Genomic DNA, 19,420 nt, shown 5'->3' on the forward strand with positions numbered 1-19,420 from the left:
ATAACATAACATAAACTAAAAACTGCTATTTCCATGCTGTCTTTTTAATCAAGAGAGGCTTTACTGCGATGATCTCGGTTTACACAGCACGTAGCAAATGGCGATTCTTGTTGTCAGCTTCCTTGGAAACACTGAGAGTTCTGGGGAGTCTTTTGGGGGCTCAATTCCCAACACTGTATAACCCACGGATTCAATGTCCTTTATGTACTCATAATAAATCCTGATTTACTGAAAGCTTTACAATACAACTTTCTCAAAATTTCATTTTCATCTCATGTCACAAAGAAACCTAAATCCATCCAGATAATCTCTACACCGGTATCCAATTGCACCACAGTGTCTTTGCTATGCCCTTAAGTGTCACTGAAGGGGTAAATGTTATGAGGCCATGCATTTATTCCTACAGTTTGGTCACTGAAATATTTGCTGCCATCACGCAAACAGTCACATTGTCACTCCAGTTCACATTCCACTGTATGACAGTTAAAGCCTCCTTTTGTGATATGGGATGCCAAGGATCTAGTGTTTTCTGTCATAGCCAATAGGGAGGAAAGTAATACTCAGAATTTCAACAGATAAAATAATACCTCAATAAGCTTTAAGCCTTGTATGTGATTTACACTTGTTTCAGTGCAGACTTAACTCTTTATCTGGGAAATCTTTAACTCCGAAAAAATGGCTCCTGAGATTTCCAGGGATTTGTTTGTCAAACTGGGACACAATTTGTGGAGCTTAACCCAGTATTACACAGACATTTGACTCTGTTTTATTAATCCTACAGTGGAATACTCTATGGCTGTACAGTGCCACATGCCTCCAACCACACTAAAATACCATGTAGTTGATGGCACTCTACACTGAAGCTAGTTCGAGTTTCTGTCATTGTACTCGTTGTGAAGCAATAGGATATGTGTAACATGACCCAGTTGCAAGGGAAATATCTTACTGTAAGTCAATTGCTGCAATTTGAATGATTTGACTGGCCAGAATGTCTCACTTTAAAATGGTGATTTGTTGGATGAGAACAAAATAAAAATATGTAGAAAAAAAGACGTGCCTCATTGAACAAGTTTGACTCAACACATTGGCCAGCTTTATGCGTGTGTGTGTGTGTGTATGTGTGTGCGCGCGCGCACACGAGGAAACACTGAAGTTAATTTCAATCAGTCAAAATGCAATTTACTACTTACTGCATACCTACTTTCCTCATGAGATCTGAAATTTTATCAACCAAAATCATCCTGAAAAATCTATTATTTATGAGAGGTTCCTTTCCTAGCCTTGTTTCTGAGAAGATGGGGGTGAAAGGAGAAAAAGAGGAGAGATTAAGAAACAAACTCACCTTGGGTTGCACCTCCACCTCGACCACTTGGTTCTTGCTCATGCAACCTTTGACGAAGCCCTCAACCTTGCCATTGAACTTCATGAAGATCACGTAGGCTGCATAAGCTGTCAGCAGCGCAGCACTTTCCCACATACTGATTAAGTTATCCAGGAAGAAGATGATGAGCATGATCAGATCCAGGATGTAGAAGGAGACATCACGGAAGAGGGGCCACCATGTAAGGTTGAGGATCTCCTTGGAGAAGATGGCACACATCCCTATCACGAAGAGAATGTTGAAGACAGCTGAGCCCACGATGGTCCCAATGCCCACGTTGCTGTGCGAGATGAAGACGCCAATAACCGAGGTGAAGAGCTCTGGGGCTGAGCCACCTGCTGCCATGAAGGTGGCACCTGCCACATCATCGGAGATGGACAGCTTCTCTGTGATAACTGTCAGGGCTGGGACGAAGAATTCGTCACACACTATGGCTAAGGCAATGAACATGTAGAGCATGCCAAACATGTGGAGGACCACCGCACCTTGGCGCCTCTTCTCAAGGCTGAAAAGGTCCGTAGGATATTCCCCTTGGCTTTCGTTGCTATCTGCTGAAGACTTCATGGCTATTGGCATGTCAGCTGAGATATTGGGGTCCCCCTGGTGCTGGGTAGAGAGGAGAGTCCTATGTGGGGCCAAGTGACGGAGGTTCTCCTGGGGGAGTAGTGGCTCACCGAGACCCCCTGAGCTCCAGGTCAAGGCACTGAAGGAGAAGGAGATAGCACTTATGGCCACCAAGCTGAGGACGAACCCTAAGATTCGCACAGGCCTCAGCTTTCTCCGTAGATACTGGTGGCCATGTCGCTGACAGGTAGCACCCAATATGGGTCTTTCCCGTGTAACCATACAGGGGTTGTCTGAACCCATCTCTGCGCAGGTCTTTGTGTCCTCACTCTCAATGGCTAGTTAGAAAGAAGGGAGAGTGGGGGGCAGGTTTTACCGGAAACAATCCATGGTGTTGTCTTCGGCTTCAAATAAGTTGAAATGATTCTAGGTGCTTTCCAGGGTCTGGTTTGCCAAATGGTGTCTTCATATTAGCCTCTGCTTGCAGATGTCAAAAGAAATTAAAAAAGAAGATAACCTAATTAATCACCAGGAAAAAGAACCAAAATGTATGAACAGCACATAAAAATTAAAAATAAAATGAACAGGCCAGGTTTGTTAAAAATACTGTAATGCTAAGTATTTCATTAAGGCTACTAGGTAAATGACACTCAAATTGCAATATTGGGAAGCAGCAATAAGTATAAATCTTTTATAAAGTATAAATCTCTTATGGAAATGGATAACTCTGCCTACATTGTATGATTGGCTTTGGTGTGACAACATGCTGGCCAGCTTGGCATTATATAGCCTCAACATTGATGTTATTCCTTCACTGTAAATGAAACACAACTGTAGGCCAATACCACTGGCTATTAAAACACAAGATGGCAAAAAAAAAAAAAAAAAAAAAAAAAAAAAAAAATCAAAAATCAAAAATCAAAGCAAAATCAAGCATTTATGGAATAACAGTGTGTTATTCTTTAAAAAAATATATACTGACTATGAAAATTACTCAGCATACACTATAACACAACTTAGGCTTCTGCAACAAAGTTAAACTAAGTGTAACTTAACTTGTCACAATGTCATTAATGTTAGTCATAAGTTAACTGTTCTTCACAGATTCACTTTGCCTTATGCCAAATGGTCTGGCTAGGTGACAAGCCGCTAAAAAGATGGCACAAGCCTAGATAATTTCCAAGGAAATAACATCAAAAAGCATTTTTGACGATAACATAATTTTTTTTCCTGGCAGATGTATAAAAAAATAAACTTGTGTGGTGACACAGAGCCAAGCTAAGAGCACCAATTTCGATTTTAGTACGTTGCCCTATGTTAGCTTCAACAATGCTATGCTGCTACAGGCAAATCTTTTGTCCCCCATTGAAAATGTAACCTACACAAAAAAAAAAAAAAAAAAAAAAAATCATTTTTACTTCACTTACGCCCAATACAATTTTAACTTCAATTTAATTTTAAGTGTAATTCCACTAAAGCCACCTTTGCGCAACAGAGGTCCAGTTGGTCACAGTCAGGGTGAAATTTTTGAATAAAACTGTCGGAATGCTTCTACGCTGCGACTCGTTAAAACACAAATAAACAGAAAGTGACTGTTATTGACTGTTCTGCAGCTCGGTGCTCTCCCTGTCTGGCTGTCCAGCTGCAGTGGCAACTCTTTCCCTGTCTGCCCTTCAGTGCTGTCGTCCTCTCGGCTCCTCGTCCAGCTAACCGTCGCACCTGACCACAACACCGCTGTCTCGAGGCGGAGACGCATGGCGCGCGGAGACACACGCGCTCCATGTCTTACCTTTGACAGAGGCGAGAAAACAGCCGCGCGGCGCCGCAGGTTGGAAATTAGCAAATCCTCTCTTGCCTTCTTGCTCTCATTGAGCACAAATGTGACTGGTCTCCTCTTTCCGACGACAGAGGAGGAGCTTTGGGGGGAAAAAAACTGCTCTGCTAACTGCGCTCACCCACCTCTCTCTCTCTCTCTCTCTCTCTCTCTCTCTCTCTCTCTCTCTCTCTCTCTCTCTCTCTCTCTCTCTCTCTCTCTCTCTCAGAGCATCATCCCTCCCATCTCGGGTGGGGGAAAAAATGTCTCAGTCGAAAATACCTTGCTAATCTAGCAGAATATTCTGCTGGGCTGGGCTGACCACGTTTTATTAATAAAGCCAGGTAGGAAGCAGCCAGCGCATCCTTCCCCGCTTAATTCATGCGGTGCGGGATGCAGCCAGCCCAAGTGATGTTGCACTTGGAGGGAGGAGTTGCCGTGGTTACACAGCAAAGGCAGTGTGATATCTCCACAGATAGAAACGGCCAGCCAGAGGAATGTGTTTGTTTTTTTTTTTTCTAGTCCAGTGAGGGAACAGGTGGCTGTGGTGTTCAGTTTAGCTCAGTTCGGTGGCTTATTTGTGTCATCTCAAGGTCATATGCAAGTGTCCAGCCCATCAACACTGAAATCGTGCAGCAGACTGATAAAATAGCCTGATGTGCACCACAATTCAACATCTCATTCAGAGAGGAAAGGCACTTCTCTCCTGCTGATGCCACAATCAGGGTTTTTACCCTACAGCTTCAAGGTCATACATGCCTCACGAGGAAGTGTGGTTCATTAGTGAATGAAAAGAGGCAAATCTAATGCCAAGCCTTTGTCTGATGTGACCATCATCAGCTGAACCCCAGGTTGCTGTGTTTCCCCCTCACATGAAATAAAACCCACACCATGGCTTTGCATTCGTCGGCAGGTCGAATGAGCCCTGTTGGATAGCCACAGACATGCAATCTTTACCCAGCATGACAAAGTACGTGCAACAGTAATGGCCTGGTGCTGTATAATAAATCATGATTCACTGACCTCACTTATTCCCCCCCTCCCCTCCCCGCCTCTTATTACCTAACAGGACACACAGAGTGAGACAGAATAAACTTGTCTGACCTCGCATTATCAATACCCCAAAAGTGTTGCACACATTTACCGATGTTTTTGTGCCTGCTGCAAGTTGTGGTTCAGGTATACGTGAGACCAAGAGGGCCCCACAAACACATCACACAGCCTCATTATCTAGATATAAAAAATGTGTTTGCAAATTAGAATAACTTGCATATATCACTTTTCAATAAAAGAAAGACTAACTATTAAGAACTAAACCCTTGTGAGAAATAGCATTTATGCCTCTCTCTCTCTCATGCCTTCCTGCTGCATGTTGTCACACTCCAAAGCCTGGAACACAATTTATTTATTGCAAAAGGATTGAGTTTGATCGCTTTGCCTGATCCATAAAGCACTGGTGTGCACTCTCCATAATAGAGCTCTTGCCACTGGGCTTCCTTCCTGACCAATTTGAAAATTTCCCAACCAGAATAAACTGGCGACCATCTGACAAGCTGATTAAAATGGGAGTTAGATTGATGGATGGACAGATAAGCAGGCTACATGATCGATCAGATGGTTGGGGGAGATAGATTGCGCTATGAGGCAGTTTTTTTGTCACTGACCATCTGTCAAGATGAAGAATTAAGCTTTGGTGAATATTAGTTTCAGCAAATGACATTTTGAGCCAGATGACCAACTATGATGTCTTTGGTTGTTAATGCCTCCAAAATCAGCGCTTGAATTTTGCTTGAGTGATAGACATGACTGTATTTGTGAAAACACTGCTTGATTTCAGGTGCTCTGACCTTGCGCAAAACATCTGGCTTCATTGAAATGTGATGGATAAATCAGGATGTTAGTTTGAATATTGACTGGACCACACAAAAAAGCTGACATAATTGCTGCTCTGTTTGAAATGACTGTGGATGTTGTTGGGAGTGGGCACACACATCTGATCAACATGCATGATCCACTGCCCACTCCAAGCCTGTGGCCCATGCTTTTCACTTCAGATTTGCCACTATTTTTGCCTATCAAATGAGATCCCATCCAGGATGTCAGCTCTTTTTCAACAATGGCCCCTAGCCCAGCCCCAGCCTCTCCTCCACACCGGCCAGTCCTGATCTGGCTGCACTTTCAGCATGAAAGTGATGACTGGTCACTGGTCATGTGGGGGGGAGTAAGGGATGAGCAATGAGGGGTGTGGGGTGATGGAGGCAGTTGTTTTGATTTGTCTGAAATCTGCACTGTGACAAAACAACAGAAAGATCCATGTTGGCCCTGCCCCCCGCCTGGTCTACCCTCGCTTTGGCCCAACAGCTAAATCCAAGCTTTTGTGTCCCACATAGTTGTATGGATTTGTCAGCAATGGGGCAGGGTGAAGGGGGATAGATAGGGCCACGATGATGATAACCATGCAAGTTTTTCCGGTGGCGAGGAAAGGACATTCTTTGGCACCGGCCTAAATTCACTCTGCCAAGGTACTGAATTAGTTATGTTAAACAGGACTCAAGTGATTTTAATTAATAACTGTAGCCAAAGGCTTTTTGGCTCTGTAGATGTAGAAAATGGTAAAAGTGGAGAGTCCCAACATAAGCTTTTTTTTTTTTTTTTTTTAAAGCGACTCGATTAGGATTAGGTGTTGGATGCATCATATTAGCACCCTCCGTCACCACCACCACCACCACCACAAAGTCTGCACAAAGAGGCTTGGGCAGACCACCTGCCCCTTAGGAAAACACAGTCAGCAGAACAAAATGGGGATAGGCACCAATGCAATACTCTGTAAATTGTCGATATATTGTGAACCAATGAGGCTATTTGTGAATACGCCATAGACATGGTAGGTACATTTCAAAACAAAATGAATACTTAGCCCTACTTGAAGTTAGAACCATAAAGGAATATTACATGAAATCAATGTGGAAGAGACCATTTAGGCTGAAAACGGGGGTGAATGGGGATATTCATCTTAGCGGTACCTCTAAAGAGATTAACGGAGTGATAATCCACAGGCAGGTCTGATCACTAAGTACTGGAGCTGATTAGATACAGGCACAGGCTATGAAAGTGAGACCCCACCTTCACTGGTGGGCCACCTAAACACGTGGGCAACAGAGCAGCGATGCACTACAATTGGTTATCTCATTCAGAGGTGAAACACTGGTCCCATTATTGGCAGACCAACTATCTGTAATTCCGAGCGCCAGATGTTCTTGCAAGTAATCATCCATTATCAGTAGTGGGACTTGAAAATATAACCTCTTCCATCAACTTCCAAAACATATTGTGATCAAGTCTCCTGTTTCTATGGCGGTTCCACAGCAGATTCTAGTTTGTTCAGATATCGACACAAACCACATTGTCAGTTTCATCTAAAGAGAAGGTACCAATTTAGAGTTTCTGTGTGTTTGGGTGAGGTAACTTCCAGATTTTGCAAGGCTATTTAACTGGCAATAATGAGCTGGATTGTCTTCTGCTTTCAAGTATGACCAAGTGGAATTGTACCCTTTTTAAATCAGCAACCTTACATTACATTGATAACACTGAAAACATTGTAGAAACTACCCTTAATAAGAGAGAGTAGAATGTTACATAGCATATAACATTTGACTGAATGCAGTGAGTTACAATTACGTAATTATACAAAATACCTTATCCTAAAGAGATTTCTCTGCTGGAGCTTAGCTGAAGTTAAAAAAAAAAAAAAAAAAAAAATCCAATCAACCTTTGCCTTTTATGACCCAGCAATATTCAACCGTTCAAGGACAATGCTGTGGGAAGGACAAGCAGGACAAAAGCATCTTATTGATTGGTTCGCTCCATCCCTCATTTCACTTTACACGGAAGTCCATGCTAAAAGCAGGAAGGGAAAACACGTGTGGTGTGTCCTGATGACCTTTGGCAGCTGAATATGGTGTTTAATATTTGATGCTGTCACATCTATGAGACCTGGCTGCAAAGAAACGGAAAGCAACGATCAAATGTTGAAAGAGCGGACTGTGGTTTTTGACGCCTGTTAGTTGTTGTTAAGGTTTCAGGGTTCAAACAAACAACCTGACACTATAACCTGACACTTGAATATCTATGTCTTTGTCTCTAAACTGTCATTGAGAAATTTGATGAGAGGCAGGATATTATTGATACAGAATGTGCACTGCATTATAAGGTTAATCCCTATGTCACACAGGTCAGCCACACAGATGGGCTGACCTGCCGAGCCACACGGGATGAAGTTTCCGAGGGTGGAGAAGCTGGAAAACCACTGCCTTTCTGGCTACAACAAGTGGAAGCTGAAAACGAGTGAGATCAGGCATAACCCGAGAACTGGAAAAAAATAAAATAAATAAAAAGTTGAAAAAATGTTTCATGTGCTGATGTCATTAGGAAAGCAAAAGCAGAGCTGTAATCCTATTTTAATCGCAGTGGATTTATTAAACAGGAGCAGCAGGTTTAAATCTCAGCAGATTACACAGAAGGCCCAAGATGTGGAGAGGCTTGTGTAATCAAGTGCACTTAAGGTGATATGGTCCATCTTTCGCTAGTCAGGACTGATTGAGAGTGAGGGGCTGAGGGGGTCACGGAGCTCCTCTAAATGTGAGGAGTAAAGTCAGATGGTGTTTCAATAAACAAACTCCTTCTGTTGCCCCTTCCCAGTGCCCACGCCTGCTCATTAAAAAAAAAAAAAAATGCATCAAATTTTAGCTGCACATTCACAGTATCTGAACATCACGATTCATCTGGACATTTTGTTTGGATTTGGATGGGGTCTTTTAGAATAATTACATTTACAAGATTTAGACAGACTGCCCACAGATGGTTTTATTTGTCTGGACATGATTCTGTTGTGTTTGGATTTGTGCGTGCATGTGTGTGCGTGCGTGTGTGTGTGCGTGGGAAGTATCCCTTGGAGTCATAGTGCAAATCTTCTTTAGCCCTTGGTGCTTGTGCTTTGGCCCGCCAGTGAAAAAGGGGTTAATCCGAGGCCATGTCACATCTGGATTTAATCAAATCAATCTCTTAACTGACCATGTGGTACATGCTTCAACCTCTAGAGGTCACCAGTAATAACTGGTTTCCAGTAAACAAAGACCAGATTAGGAGGGGGGTGGGGTGAGAGACTGGATTTCGGCAAAACCTCAGTAAGGGTATGCATCTGGTCTTTAATTGACTGGTCTGTGGATATGATGTAGCAATTTATTGAAAAAATGGAAAGGGAAATTATCTACCTTGATTGATATACTGCCATGAATTTGGACAGATATATTTAACTCATTATCAGCCACTCATTGGATGTCCCATAAACCAACTCAACTGCTGTCACTAACTGGTCTAAAGGAGATGAATATGTCATTTGTAGGGGAGAGAAAATTTACTGGAGGCCTGTTTGACAGAAACTCAAAAACCAAAGAGTTTAGCAGTTGTAAAGCACAATATTTTCACATAGAGGCCTATCTATCAATGATTTACTGCATCAGCAAAAGAACTAACTGCTGTTACATAAAATGAAAAAAAATAAAATGAAAAAAAAAACCAAAAAAAAAAACCATCTGATTTGATAGTACAACCAGAGAGTGGCTTTCCCTCCCACACACAGATAGCGTAATGTGTCAATATGCAGGGTATGGTGTTTTTCTCTGAACTTTGCCTTTGCTAAATGCTTCATCTAAAAAGATGCCAAGCTCACCATCTGTTGGCCGAGCTTGGCAAATGTCTGTTTGTGACACAGCACTTCTTTGACGGGGAGCCATTTTGAGCTATTACTCTCATGTTGTACAGTTTCTAGAGCCAGGAATGATGTTTGCTGGCATGTATTTTGTTCTGTTTTGTTTTTTAAAGAAACATTTAACTGTGATGATGCATCAAATGCACATTACATGTGCTGATTCCATGCTGAGCATTTGTGGCAGGCAGGGCTCCTGGGTAATACGATAGAATAAAATCGCAAATTAACGGATTTAATTGATTGCTTTTTTTTTTTTTTTTTAAGAATTCATGATAAATTAAGCCTTTGGCTGGCAAAAAACTTTCACACCCTCATTTGCCGTGGACACCACTAGATTACGTTGGACTTAAACTTAAATCCCTACATCTTTGTTAATTAGGGGTTCCTTTATATGTATAATTTCCTTGCTTATTCAGACCAACTGAGATTGCTAATAATGTGATTCACAGCTGCATTGCGAAGTCAGAGGTCAGGGTCAATCATGGAGCACGCCCCTAAGATAAAGCGTCTTGCTCAAGGACACTTTAATGGCTTAAATGTTAGACACCACCCTGCTTCCCTTTAGCTGTTTCTACAGTCAACTGAGTCTTTGTCTGTGTTTTTTATATAATAAATGTTATGAACTAATTTAGTGCAACTAAGGAACATATAAATGTGACTTTTGCCAAATCAGTGGACTATACAAGAGAGGCTGTGTGCTGTGATTGGAAGAATTCAATGTGTCTGCAGAAAGTGATATTTTACTGCCATCTGGTGGACAATACACATAATTACATTGTCTTTGCAACGCAGTTTGCTGTTTAATTTGTGGATGTGTATTTAGTTGTTAGAATTTCCAGGGTGTCTTCTGTTTTTAGGAAGAGGAAGGAAATAAAGACTATAATAAATATTAACATAAATATTAACATAGGATAGTATTTCAGATAGTATTTCAGAGTGTGACAGTAAAGATATACTGGTCACTACAGACAGAACAAAGGAATTTACAGGAGATAATGCATATCATGCAGGTCATACCTCACAAAATCCTGCCCTTCCACCAACTACGGACTTTGGGCCTTCATTTTGTCATTTAATATCTGATGAAGCAAAAGGCTATGTTTCCACTCTATTGGTAGTTTGTAAGTCATATTTTGCACCTGCCCATGTACTTTCCACTGTATGGGCAATAATAAGAATTCTGTATATAGTAGGTGTGATTTGTGGGTTATGCAGTTTATTAAAATGAAAACATGGATAGGGAACAGCTCAGTAAAAAAAAAAAAAAGCTGTTGTAAATGAAGGGAACTGGTCATTTAAGGTCCACTGGTGCCTGGGCGGCATAATCCAGGTGGTTAAAGTGTGTTTGGTCAGTTTCTGTGGCCACTTCAGATGCCAAGCTCAGCTGTGGTACTTCAGCTTCTGTAGATGCAGAGTCACTCCAAAACTGGTCAAAGTGGGGCTGATCAACATCCATGGACACACAGGCAGCGAAATCCTCGTCAAAGAGTGACTGGTCAAAATCCATAGTCACATAGGTACCATGTGCCATGTTAAATGGTAGTGCCTCAGTCTCCATAGGCACAGAGAAATGGTACAAATTGAACTGTTGTGATGGTTCAGCTTCTGTCGGTACCTCACCATAATAAACCAGGCTGAACTGGGCTTGGTCAACCTCAGTGGAGGCACAGGCTGTATACATGTCATTCATTTCTGGGCAGTCAACCTCAATGAGTGCACAGCCATAATAATCCAAGAGAAAGTATGTTTGCTCAATTTCCATGGGTGCCCAAGCATCATAAGGCAGGTAAGAGGGTGGTGCTTCAGCCATCCAGGGCACACAGGCATTATAGGCTGAGTGCAGGGTAGGCTGTGTTGCATCAACGTCTGGGAGCCTATATCCATCATACATTTGGTTTGACTGTGGTGGGCTAACATCCATGGGTACACAGCCACTGTAAGACAAGCTGACCTGGGTTGGCTCAATGTCCATGAGCATGTACACATCATGTGATGCTTCTGTCTCCATTGCCACACAGGCATCATACAAGTGGTGGAACTGCTGTTGTGGTTCAACTTGTGTGGCGACATCATAAAAAAACAGGGCTTGGTTTTCCATTATGGGATCACAGGCAGCATATTCGTAGTCCATTTGTGGGTAGTAAACCTCAGTGGGGACATAGCCACCATATGACTGCCATGATGAGTCAACCTCTGTGGGTGTATCGGCTTGCAGGTCAAGGTTTGTTTGGTCAGTCTCCATGGCTGCCCAGGCATCATGGGACAGGCCACACTGTGGTGCCTCAACCTCCATGGACATGCAGGTATCACTCACCAGGCTGGTGTCTGTCAGGTTAACCTCTATGGTGGTGCAGCCATCAAATGACAGGCAAGGCTGTGTTGGGTCAACTTCTGTTGGCACACAGCCATCATATACCTGGTTGAACTGCGGCTGGTGGACCTCCATGGCTTCACAGACATAATACAAGTCGTTAATCTGTGGCTGGTAAATTTTGGTGGATACACAGCCATGATAAACCTGGTTACACTGCATCTGGTCGAGTTCCATTGGTGCGCAGGCAGCATAATCCAGGTTAAAGGGTATCTGGTCAATGCCCGTGGGCATGTACACATCATGTGATGCTTCTGTCTCCATTGGCACACAGACATCGTACAAGTTGTTGAACTGCTGTGGTGGTTCAACTTGAACGGGGACATCACCATAAACAACCACAGCTTGGTATTCTGCCATGGGGGTACAGGCAGTATACCCAAGGCCAATTAGTGGGTAGTATACCTCAGTGGGGACATAGCCACCATATGACTGCCATGATGACTCAACGTCTGTGGGTGCATAGGCTTCCAGGTCCAAGTGTGTTTGGTCAGTCTCCATGGCTGCCCAAGCATCATGGGACAGGTCAAACTGCGGTGCTTCAACCTCCATGGACATGAAGGTATCACTCACCACGGTGAACTCTGTCTGCTGAACCTCTGTGGTGGTGCAGCCATCAAATGACAGGCAAGGCTGTATTGAGTCACCTGCTGTTGTCACCCAGCCATCATATACCTGGTCAAACTGTGACTGGTGGATCTCCATGATTGCCGAGGCATCACACAAGTAGTAAAACTGAGGCTGATCAGGCTCTATGGATGCACAGGCATCAAAGAACTGGTTAAACTCTGCCTGCTGGTTAACCTTAATAAGCACACAGACATCATAAAACCAGCTGAACAGTGGCAGTTGAACAGTAGCAGTTCCTCTGTGGGCACACTGTCATCATACATATAATGATCATACTCATGATTATAAACTACATGACCATACTCACCGAAATGAGGATGAGCCATTGTGTTGGGGGTTTGGTCTTTAGATGTGAGAGTTATGTGTCACAAAGAAAGTTGGAAAAGTGGGGTTGGGGGGGTGGGGCGAGCTGTGTCTCCGTCTTAAATCATGTTTGATGTCTTACTTTGACATCTTCCCAAGATCTACTCAGGGGTCCTTTATGACGTTACGATAGTGCAAGGTCATCACACGAACACACGCGCACCTGCGGTTGGAACGGGGGTGAGATGCGGAGATGACAAAGTTCCCGATGTAGGCTACGTAAACACAGGCTACATTAAACAAACAAATAAATAAACAAACAAATAAATAAATGAATACATAAATAGAAACGATAAATTGAGCGACATTCTTTGTAGGCTACTATGCTGATCAGTCTGCTACTCTTCTATTGTTAGGTGACGTTTAACATGTTATATGGATACTGTGGGAAATATTTTCATTTAAGTATCATAGTTGGATGACACTTACAAAACGTAACCTGAGGTTGTAATCTTTCTATTTTTTTTTTTTTTTTTTTTAGATAGGGGTTTGGTTCGGATATGAATGGACACATGTTGGTCACAAGGTTTTACTCACCCGGAGTTCATACGGATCAAATAATGTCTTGTCTGTCATCATCAGCCGTTGCTCCACTTTGCCGTCAGAGATTAATTTAAGTTGGAAAATTTGAGCGCAAGTGATATTACATGCAGAGACTTTGCTGTCGGCTGTTTACTCATTGATTGATTGATTGATTGATTGATTGATTGATTGATTGATTCATTCTTTTTTTGTGGGCGGGGGGGATAACTGACGCCTCTGGACGTGGGTCTCACAGTGTTATGACAAGCCTGTTTTTCTCAAATGTCAATATTTCATATGTGAGAGCCTGGCTCTTCAAATTGCAAGATTCAGTTCATAATATGAAATTAGGGTTAGAGTCAGCTAATGCTCGAAATCCTGTGTACAGGCACAGAATTTGGGAAATCTGCCTTTATTTTTAGCGCTGCACACATTGTGCAGCGCTGGGGCATTTTACAACACACATAAAAAGTTGACACCCTTGCACTTAAATGACAGTTTAAAACCATGAATACAAACCATTCCTTCTGGTTTTAATTGTACTCTCAACATCAGTGGAAATGAGGGCTTGTCCACGATGATTATTTGAGATTTACGTCATGCATTTTTTGTGAGGAATTCAAATAAATCAGTCCCGCTCCAGTTGTCAAGTGAAGCAGGCAGAGAGAGCCACGACAGCTAGATTGTGATACTTTCCTCCCAGTATCATCATTTTTGCAATAGGCTTGTGTTATTTAATGAAACTCTATCAGGTCTTACAAATACCATTAGACTGTAAACTGATATGCCCGGTTCTTCTATTTGTTGTGATATTGTCTTTGTGATATTACAATATCACAACTGCTGGAACAACATAATCCCCCCCTCCCCCTCTGAGGACCAATAAAGTCTACCTATCTATCTATTGGAGAAAATTATTTGACAAAAGTCAGAAGTTAATCAGACAGTATGACCTGGAACCTAATGATGTAGGCCGATTCATTTTATTAAAATACATTAGCGTTTTTTTTTTGTTTTTTTTTAACAGAGACACATACGTTTGAATTATGTAATTCAAACGTATGTGTCTTGGATTTGTGCCCTTGGATTTGTTAATGAACAAGTTTTAAAAAGACTCATACTTCTAATTACAGCAACTCCCGCCAGCAGGGGGCAGAGTATTACTGGGTCGTACCGGCATGGAGGGACTTTAACTTTGACACTCGCCGCGACTCCTTCCTCTTCCGGTTACGGTGACAGCAGGTATGGCGGCTGTGTTTTCCCCACACATACAATGTTTTAGAAATCCGTTGTAATCCGCAATTTTAAAAGCGAATGCGGCTTATATTCTGAGTTGATGGGATAAAGAACAAGTGTTGTTTGTTTTGATGTGAATATCATAAGTTTGTACCGTGTCAGTGGCGAGATTTAGTTGCGGTTAGTCAGTCCGTTAAAACAGGCCGTCTGCCGGACGAGAGCAGCGGGCTGTAGACCAGCGGTGCTTTGTATAGCTGTGAGATTTGATTTATTATAGAACAATATAGTGGTAATGTTTCTCCTAAGTAAAATTACTCGACTTACTTACCCGGGTAATGTCTTTGCAGTTGTTTTACTTTAATAAAACGACTAATTTTGGGCCACCATAGTGATGCCATCTTTAGTCGGATTAGCATCTTAGCCAGAAGCTAGCATGTCTGCAGCGTTATTTATTTGACCAATTGTTATGTGCTGTTACTTTTCCAGGTTCAAGATGGTGCAGCGCCTGACTTACCGTCGTAGGCTCTCCTACAACACCGCCTCCAACAAAACCAGACTGTAAGTGAAGAGTTTGCAGCTCCATGCTTGGTGTTAGCCTGCCTGAAGCACAGCTCTCCTCTGGAGCTGGTGCCCCTGGTGCTTTACGGTGAAAACTGATGTTGGCCTCTGCTCACATGCAGGTCCCGGACACCTGGCAACCGCATCGTGTACCTGTACACCAAGAAGGTTGGCAAACCCCCCAAGTCAGCATGTGGCATCTGCCCAGGGAGGCTGCGTGGAGTAAGTGAACATTCACTGGCTTTATTTTGGCTGAGGCCTCCTGTCTTCCCTCCACACACTGGGCTGTCCTGTCACGATGCTTGTCTCATCAGAGTCCTCACTTGTCAGGGAATTTCTGGAAAATCGAGTCCCTGAAAGCCAGGGAATTAAGTCTGAGAATATCATGGAGTCCTGTGAGGAGTGAACCTGCCTCCTGTTTGTTAGAGTGTGACTGTGATGGGCTGATACTGGCCAGTCATCCATTTGCACTGTCAGTCCATCCATGGCTACATACGATCTTGATTGTTGTGGTAACTTAAAGTTACAGTAGTATGTTATATAGTTCTTAATTTAAAATGGTAATCAAAGTTACAGTTTAGTCTGCCATTGTATAAATGGGGTGGGATCAGTTTGTGCTGTTGACCTATAGTCTAAATCAGTGGTCCTCCAATCTGATCCTTGGAGGTCTAGAGCAATGTTTTCTAACTTGTTTTTTCATCAGTGTACCCCCTTTTGATTTTTCTTTCTTAAACCAAATACCCGCTGACCAGTGCAAAAAAAAAAAATTGGTAGAGAAAAAACCTAGATCAGTATGCATGCACAAAACAGTGCCATCAGTGTCTGCAACGACAACGACCTGATACTGCCGACAGCTTACTGGCTCTGCTTTTGTTTTTTCACTTTTCTCCTTGTTTTTGGCTGCATTGCCGCATCATTTCAACCACAAATTAATTTTCTTGATTGCTGTCTGGCTTCTCTTGTCACAGTGAATATACATCCTTGCTTGACTACCACAGCAGCAGATTTAAACCAGGAACACATGTAACACCTTAAGCAAACCTGGGGGGAAAACTAAATATAAAATGTGGTTTTATCAGACTTATGTGTAATTTTTACTGAACTTTTAGCATAGGCTTATTATCCTAGGAATTAAGCATGACTGATTTTTTTTTTTTTTTTTAAATTTAGAGTGAAATTTAAATCTCACACAACCCCTGCAGTACCCGAAAGTAGCCCTTGGGGTACTCACACCCCCATTTGAAAACCACTGGTCTAGAGCACTGCAGGCTTCCTATGCCCCTTTTCCACTAGTACCTACTCAGCTCGACTCGGCTCGACTCTACTTGGTTTAAGAGCTTTTCCATTAGGTCGTAGTACCTGCTAGCAGGTCCCATTTTAGCACCTACTCAGCCGGGGTTCCAAGCGAGCTGAGTCGAGCTGAAAATGTGACGTTAACGCCGTGCAGGCAACTGATTGGACAGGGAGTGACGAGAGCGACTCCTGCACGAAAACAAAACCCGACATTTAAAAAAAAAAAAAAAAAAAAACGGCAACAGCGGCCGTGCACATTGATTGTCAGTGAAGTTGTCAAAGTCGGAAAATGGCAAGCACACCGCTACCGCGGTCAAATAAAGACGTGGAGACTTTTCTGAGCTTGGTGGCGGCCCAAAGAATCCAGAGGGAGCTGGACGGTGCGCCGCCTTGCTAAGACGACTCCACCCATGGCGAGGTGCTACTCAACTGTAATGGAAAACCACCTAAACCGTGTCGAGGCGAGTAGAGTCGAGCCAAGTAGATACTAATGGAAAAGGGCCACGACACTACCAGGTAGCTCACTGCATTCACCTGCTGGGTCTAAAGCAGTCCCTGATCAGACAGTTGCAATTTAAACTACTTGGAAGGAGAAGAGGAAAAAAACACTACCATGGCAGAGGACTAAATCAGAAATGCTGGTTGAAATACTACTGCAGGTGACAAAATAAATAATAAAACAATGACAGTTTTTTAAAGCTAAAATTGTAAATTTTGTTGCAATTACTCCCAACACTTGACTCCAGATATTGGTGAAATCAGAATTCAGAAATGGATTGAGTTGAGCAGTATTTGTAATTTGGTGTTTTTGTTATGTTTTACTGTGCAGGCCACTGTGGTAAGATAATGACCCAGACCCACCATGCTAAGAAATATTTTGGTTGAAATGGTTGCTTTTGGTAGGATAAGCTGTTGGCACTGAGGACTGTGAAAACCTGTTACTCAGTCACAGTGACACTGAAAATGTTTGACACTTTTGTTTGCGTTCCATAAGCAGATAGCTGGATCATCTTGCTGAATGTCAATTCTGATTTGACTGAGAAAATGTAGTTAGGTACAGCCCTACGTCCTAGTAGTAAGGACCACCAGAAAGATGATATGAATGGTGCTGTTATGTAAAAAGCCTGCAGCCGCAATATTTCCATAATGCATACAAATGCACCATCTCTGCTCACTCAAGAAGAGATACTTACGCTATAGCAAGGTGTTTGTAAAAGGAGAAGGACAATAAAAATATGTGCCAAGATATTGAGCCTCATCCAAAATGAGCAGTGTGGATATCACAGAATAAAATAATATGACAGATGTTGTACAACAACAGATCAAGTGTTGTATTTAATTATCAGAATGCCCATGAATTACATTTAGAGTTAAAACATAAGTCAGCTTGTAGGCATGAACAGTGGTCTTGAACCTGATATATGCTGGCTGGGAGTGCTGAGCTGCAGCGTTGCCATGGCTTACACACAAGCACTGTACTAGCCCAAGTTTATAATCTTCAGTGGGAGGCACAATGGCAAGCTACTCCTTCCTTGTGTTGATTTGAAGCACAGATGGTGTGTTGGTTGTTGAATGTTGGAAATAAACGGATCTCCTTCAGTCGATGGTACCAGCGCTTTCCATCCTGGCGCTGTACGTCTTGGCTGCCAGGTGAAACATCTTGACACCGGCTCTGTTCTCATCCAGGATCTGTGTTTACTTTTCTCTCCTGCAGATCCGGGCTGTCAGACCTCAGGTTCTGATGAGGCTCTCCAAGACCAAGAAGCACGTCAGCAGGGCCTACGGTGGCTCCATGTGCGCCAAGTGTGTGCGTGACAGGTGAGACAAGCATCTACCCTCAACTCCGGAAACTTTGTTGTAGAAACTGAAGCGGTTTTGAATGACTGAAAAAATACTGATCCACATTCAGACTTGTAGGCAGAAGTGTTTTGTCAGGTGTGGAATGGTGAGCCAGACTGTGTGTACAGACTTGAGGGGAGTTATGATGCTCAGCGCCAGTAAAACTTTGTCTAAACTGCCTCTTTTGTGTTTTTTTTTTTTTTCTTCAAGGATCAAGCGTGCTTTCCTGATTGAGGAGCAGAAGATCGTCGTCAAAGTGCTCAAGGCACAGGCACAGAGCCAGAAATCTAAGTAAATGTATTTGTACTGCTACAATAAAAGATGGGAAAAAAATAATCCTGTGACTGTGCTCACTACGACTTTGATTTGGTGTATTGTTTTCTGTTTGTTTTGCTTTACTGATATCAGCTGAGTTACTACATTCATTACCTGCTGAGCTGCGTGGATGCAGTGATGAGGTTTTAGACACATTCTGAGTTGACTGAATTTATATTTGTGACATGAACTACCGCCAAATCAATAACTTTTTAAAAACTGGCAATGTGAACTGGAGCAATATAAAATTGAGTATCTTTATGATAAAGATTCACATGGAACCAATTCTTGATGATAAATCCTGAGACTGTGCTCACTACAGGCTTTTAAGAGCACTCAGTGTAGCCAGAAGGATGTGAGGAAAGTTAAAGGCTGCTGATGGAAAAAGGCCAAAGAGCCTGAAATCCTTATGAGGAAGAAATCCTGAGCCTGGATAATGGATCAAGATGTTCAGTCCACTGAAAATACAGTTGCATTGTTTTCATATACATGCTGGAGGTGGAAGCCGCCTATTTAATAAGTAAGTCGTATAACTGCAACTAGTCTCACTAAGAAACGTGTGTGTTGTTTACAAAATAAGCCGCTACATAGTAAAGTAGCCCGTTATTCATGTCGCCATAATATCACGTCACCGCCCCAGGTCCGCACAGACATACAAAACAATTTAACAAAATTAAGACAGAATGCATATAAGATTTTAAATAAGTGCCATTGTATCCGGAGGACAGAGTTAAAGTTTATTAAATTAAAGTTTATACAGTGCGCCCT

The 19,420-nt window shown here is 42.5% G+C and overlaps 2 protein-coding genes across 9 annotated transcripts in view; one reads left to right on the forward strand and one right to left on the reverse strand.

Moving 5' to 3' along the window:
- The window catches only part of slc24a2 (solute carrier family 24 member 2), a 44,325-nt gene extending 40,425 nt beyond the window's left edge, over nucleotides 1-3,900 (reverse strand). For 5 of the 6 annotated variants that reach the window (XM_030076156.1, XM_030076153.1, XM_030076157.1 and 2 more), the window contains exons 1-2: nucleotides 3,735-3,900; nucleotides 1,343-2,422 (exon numbers count right to left, since the gene is read on the reverse strand). In XM_030076156.1, coding sequence (XP_029932016.1) covers nucleotides 1,343-2,248 — 906 coding nt within the window. In that variant the 5' untranslated portion in view covers nucleotides 2,249-2,422; nucleotides 3,735-3,900. Of the gene's footprint in view, nucleotides 1-1,342; nucleotides 2,426-3,734 lie in introns of all 6 variants that reach the window. The other variant, XM_030076152.1, reaches the window with a different exon arrangement.
- A 10,667-nt stretch (nucleotides 3,901-14,567) lies between these two features.
- On the forward strand, nucleotides 14,568-18,673 carry rpl34 (ribosomal protein L34). 3 transcript variants are annotated; one of them, XM_030076301.1, is made up of 5 exons: nucleotides 14,568-14,653; nucleotides 15,134-15,205; nucleotides 15,328-15,427; nucleotides 18,213-18,316; nucleotides 18,548-18,673. In XM_030076301.1, the coding sequence occupies exons 2-5, from the start codon at nucleotides 15,141-15,143 to the stop codon at nucleotides 18,630-18,632; spliced, it is 354 nt and encodes a 117-aa protein (XP_029932161.1). In that variant the 5' UTR covers nucleotides 14,568-14,653; nucleotides 15,134-15,140; the 3' UTR covers nucleotides 18,633-18,673. The 3 variants fall into 3 exon arrangements, with proteins under 3 accessions (XP_029932161.1, XP_029932163.1, XP_029932162.1); XM_030076303.1 differs by lacking the exon at nucleotides 14,568-14,653 and adding an exon at nucleotides 14,729-14,979; XM_030076302.1 differs by lacking the exon at nucleotides 14,568-14,653 and adding an exon at nucleotides 14,730-14,903.
- The last annotated feature ends 747 nt before the right edge of the window (nucleotides 18,674-19,420 follow it).

The sequence above is a fragment of the Myripristis murdjan genome, chromosome 18 (assembly GCF_902150065.1).
Source record: "Myripristis murdjan chromosome 18, fMyrMur1.1, whole genome shotgun sequence".
Classification (NCBI taxonomy): Eukaryota; Metazoa; Chordata; class Actinopteri; order Holocentriformes; family Holocentridae; genus Myripristis; species Myripristis murdjan.

Excerpts from the sequence above, each read along its gene's own strand:
- rpl34 (XM_030076301.1), top strand. The coding sequence starts at position 15,141 with ATGGTGCAGCGCCTGACTTACCGTCGTAGGCTCTCCTACAACACCGCC. Across the intron at positions 15,206-15,327 it reads GCCTCCAACAAAACCAGACT|GTCCCGGACACCTGGCAACC; the intron begins GTAAGTGAAGAG and ends GCTCACATGCAG. Across the intron at positions 15,428-18,212 it reads GCCCAGGGAGGCTGCGTGGA|ATCCGGGCTGTCAGACCTCA; the intron begins GTAAGTGAACAT and ends TCTCTCCTGCAG.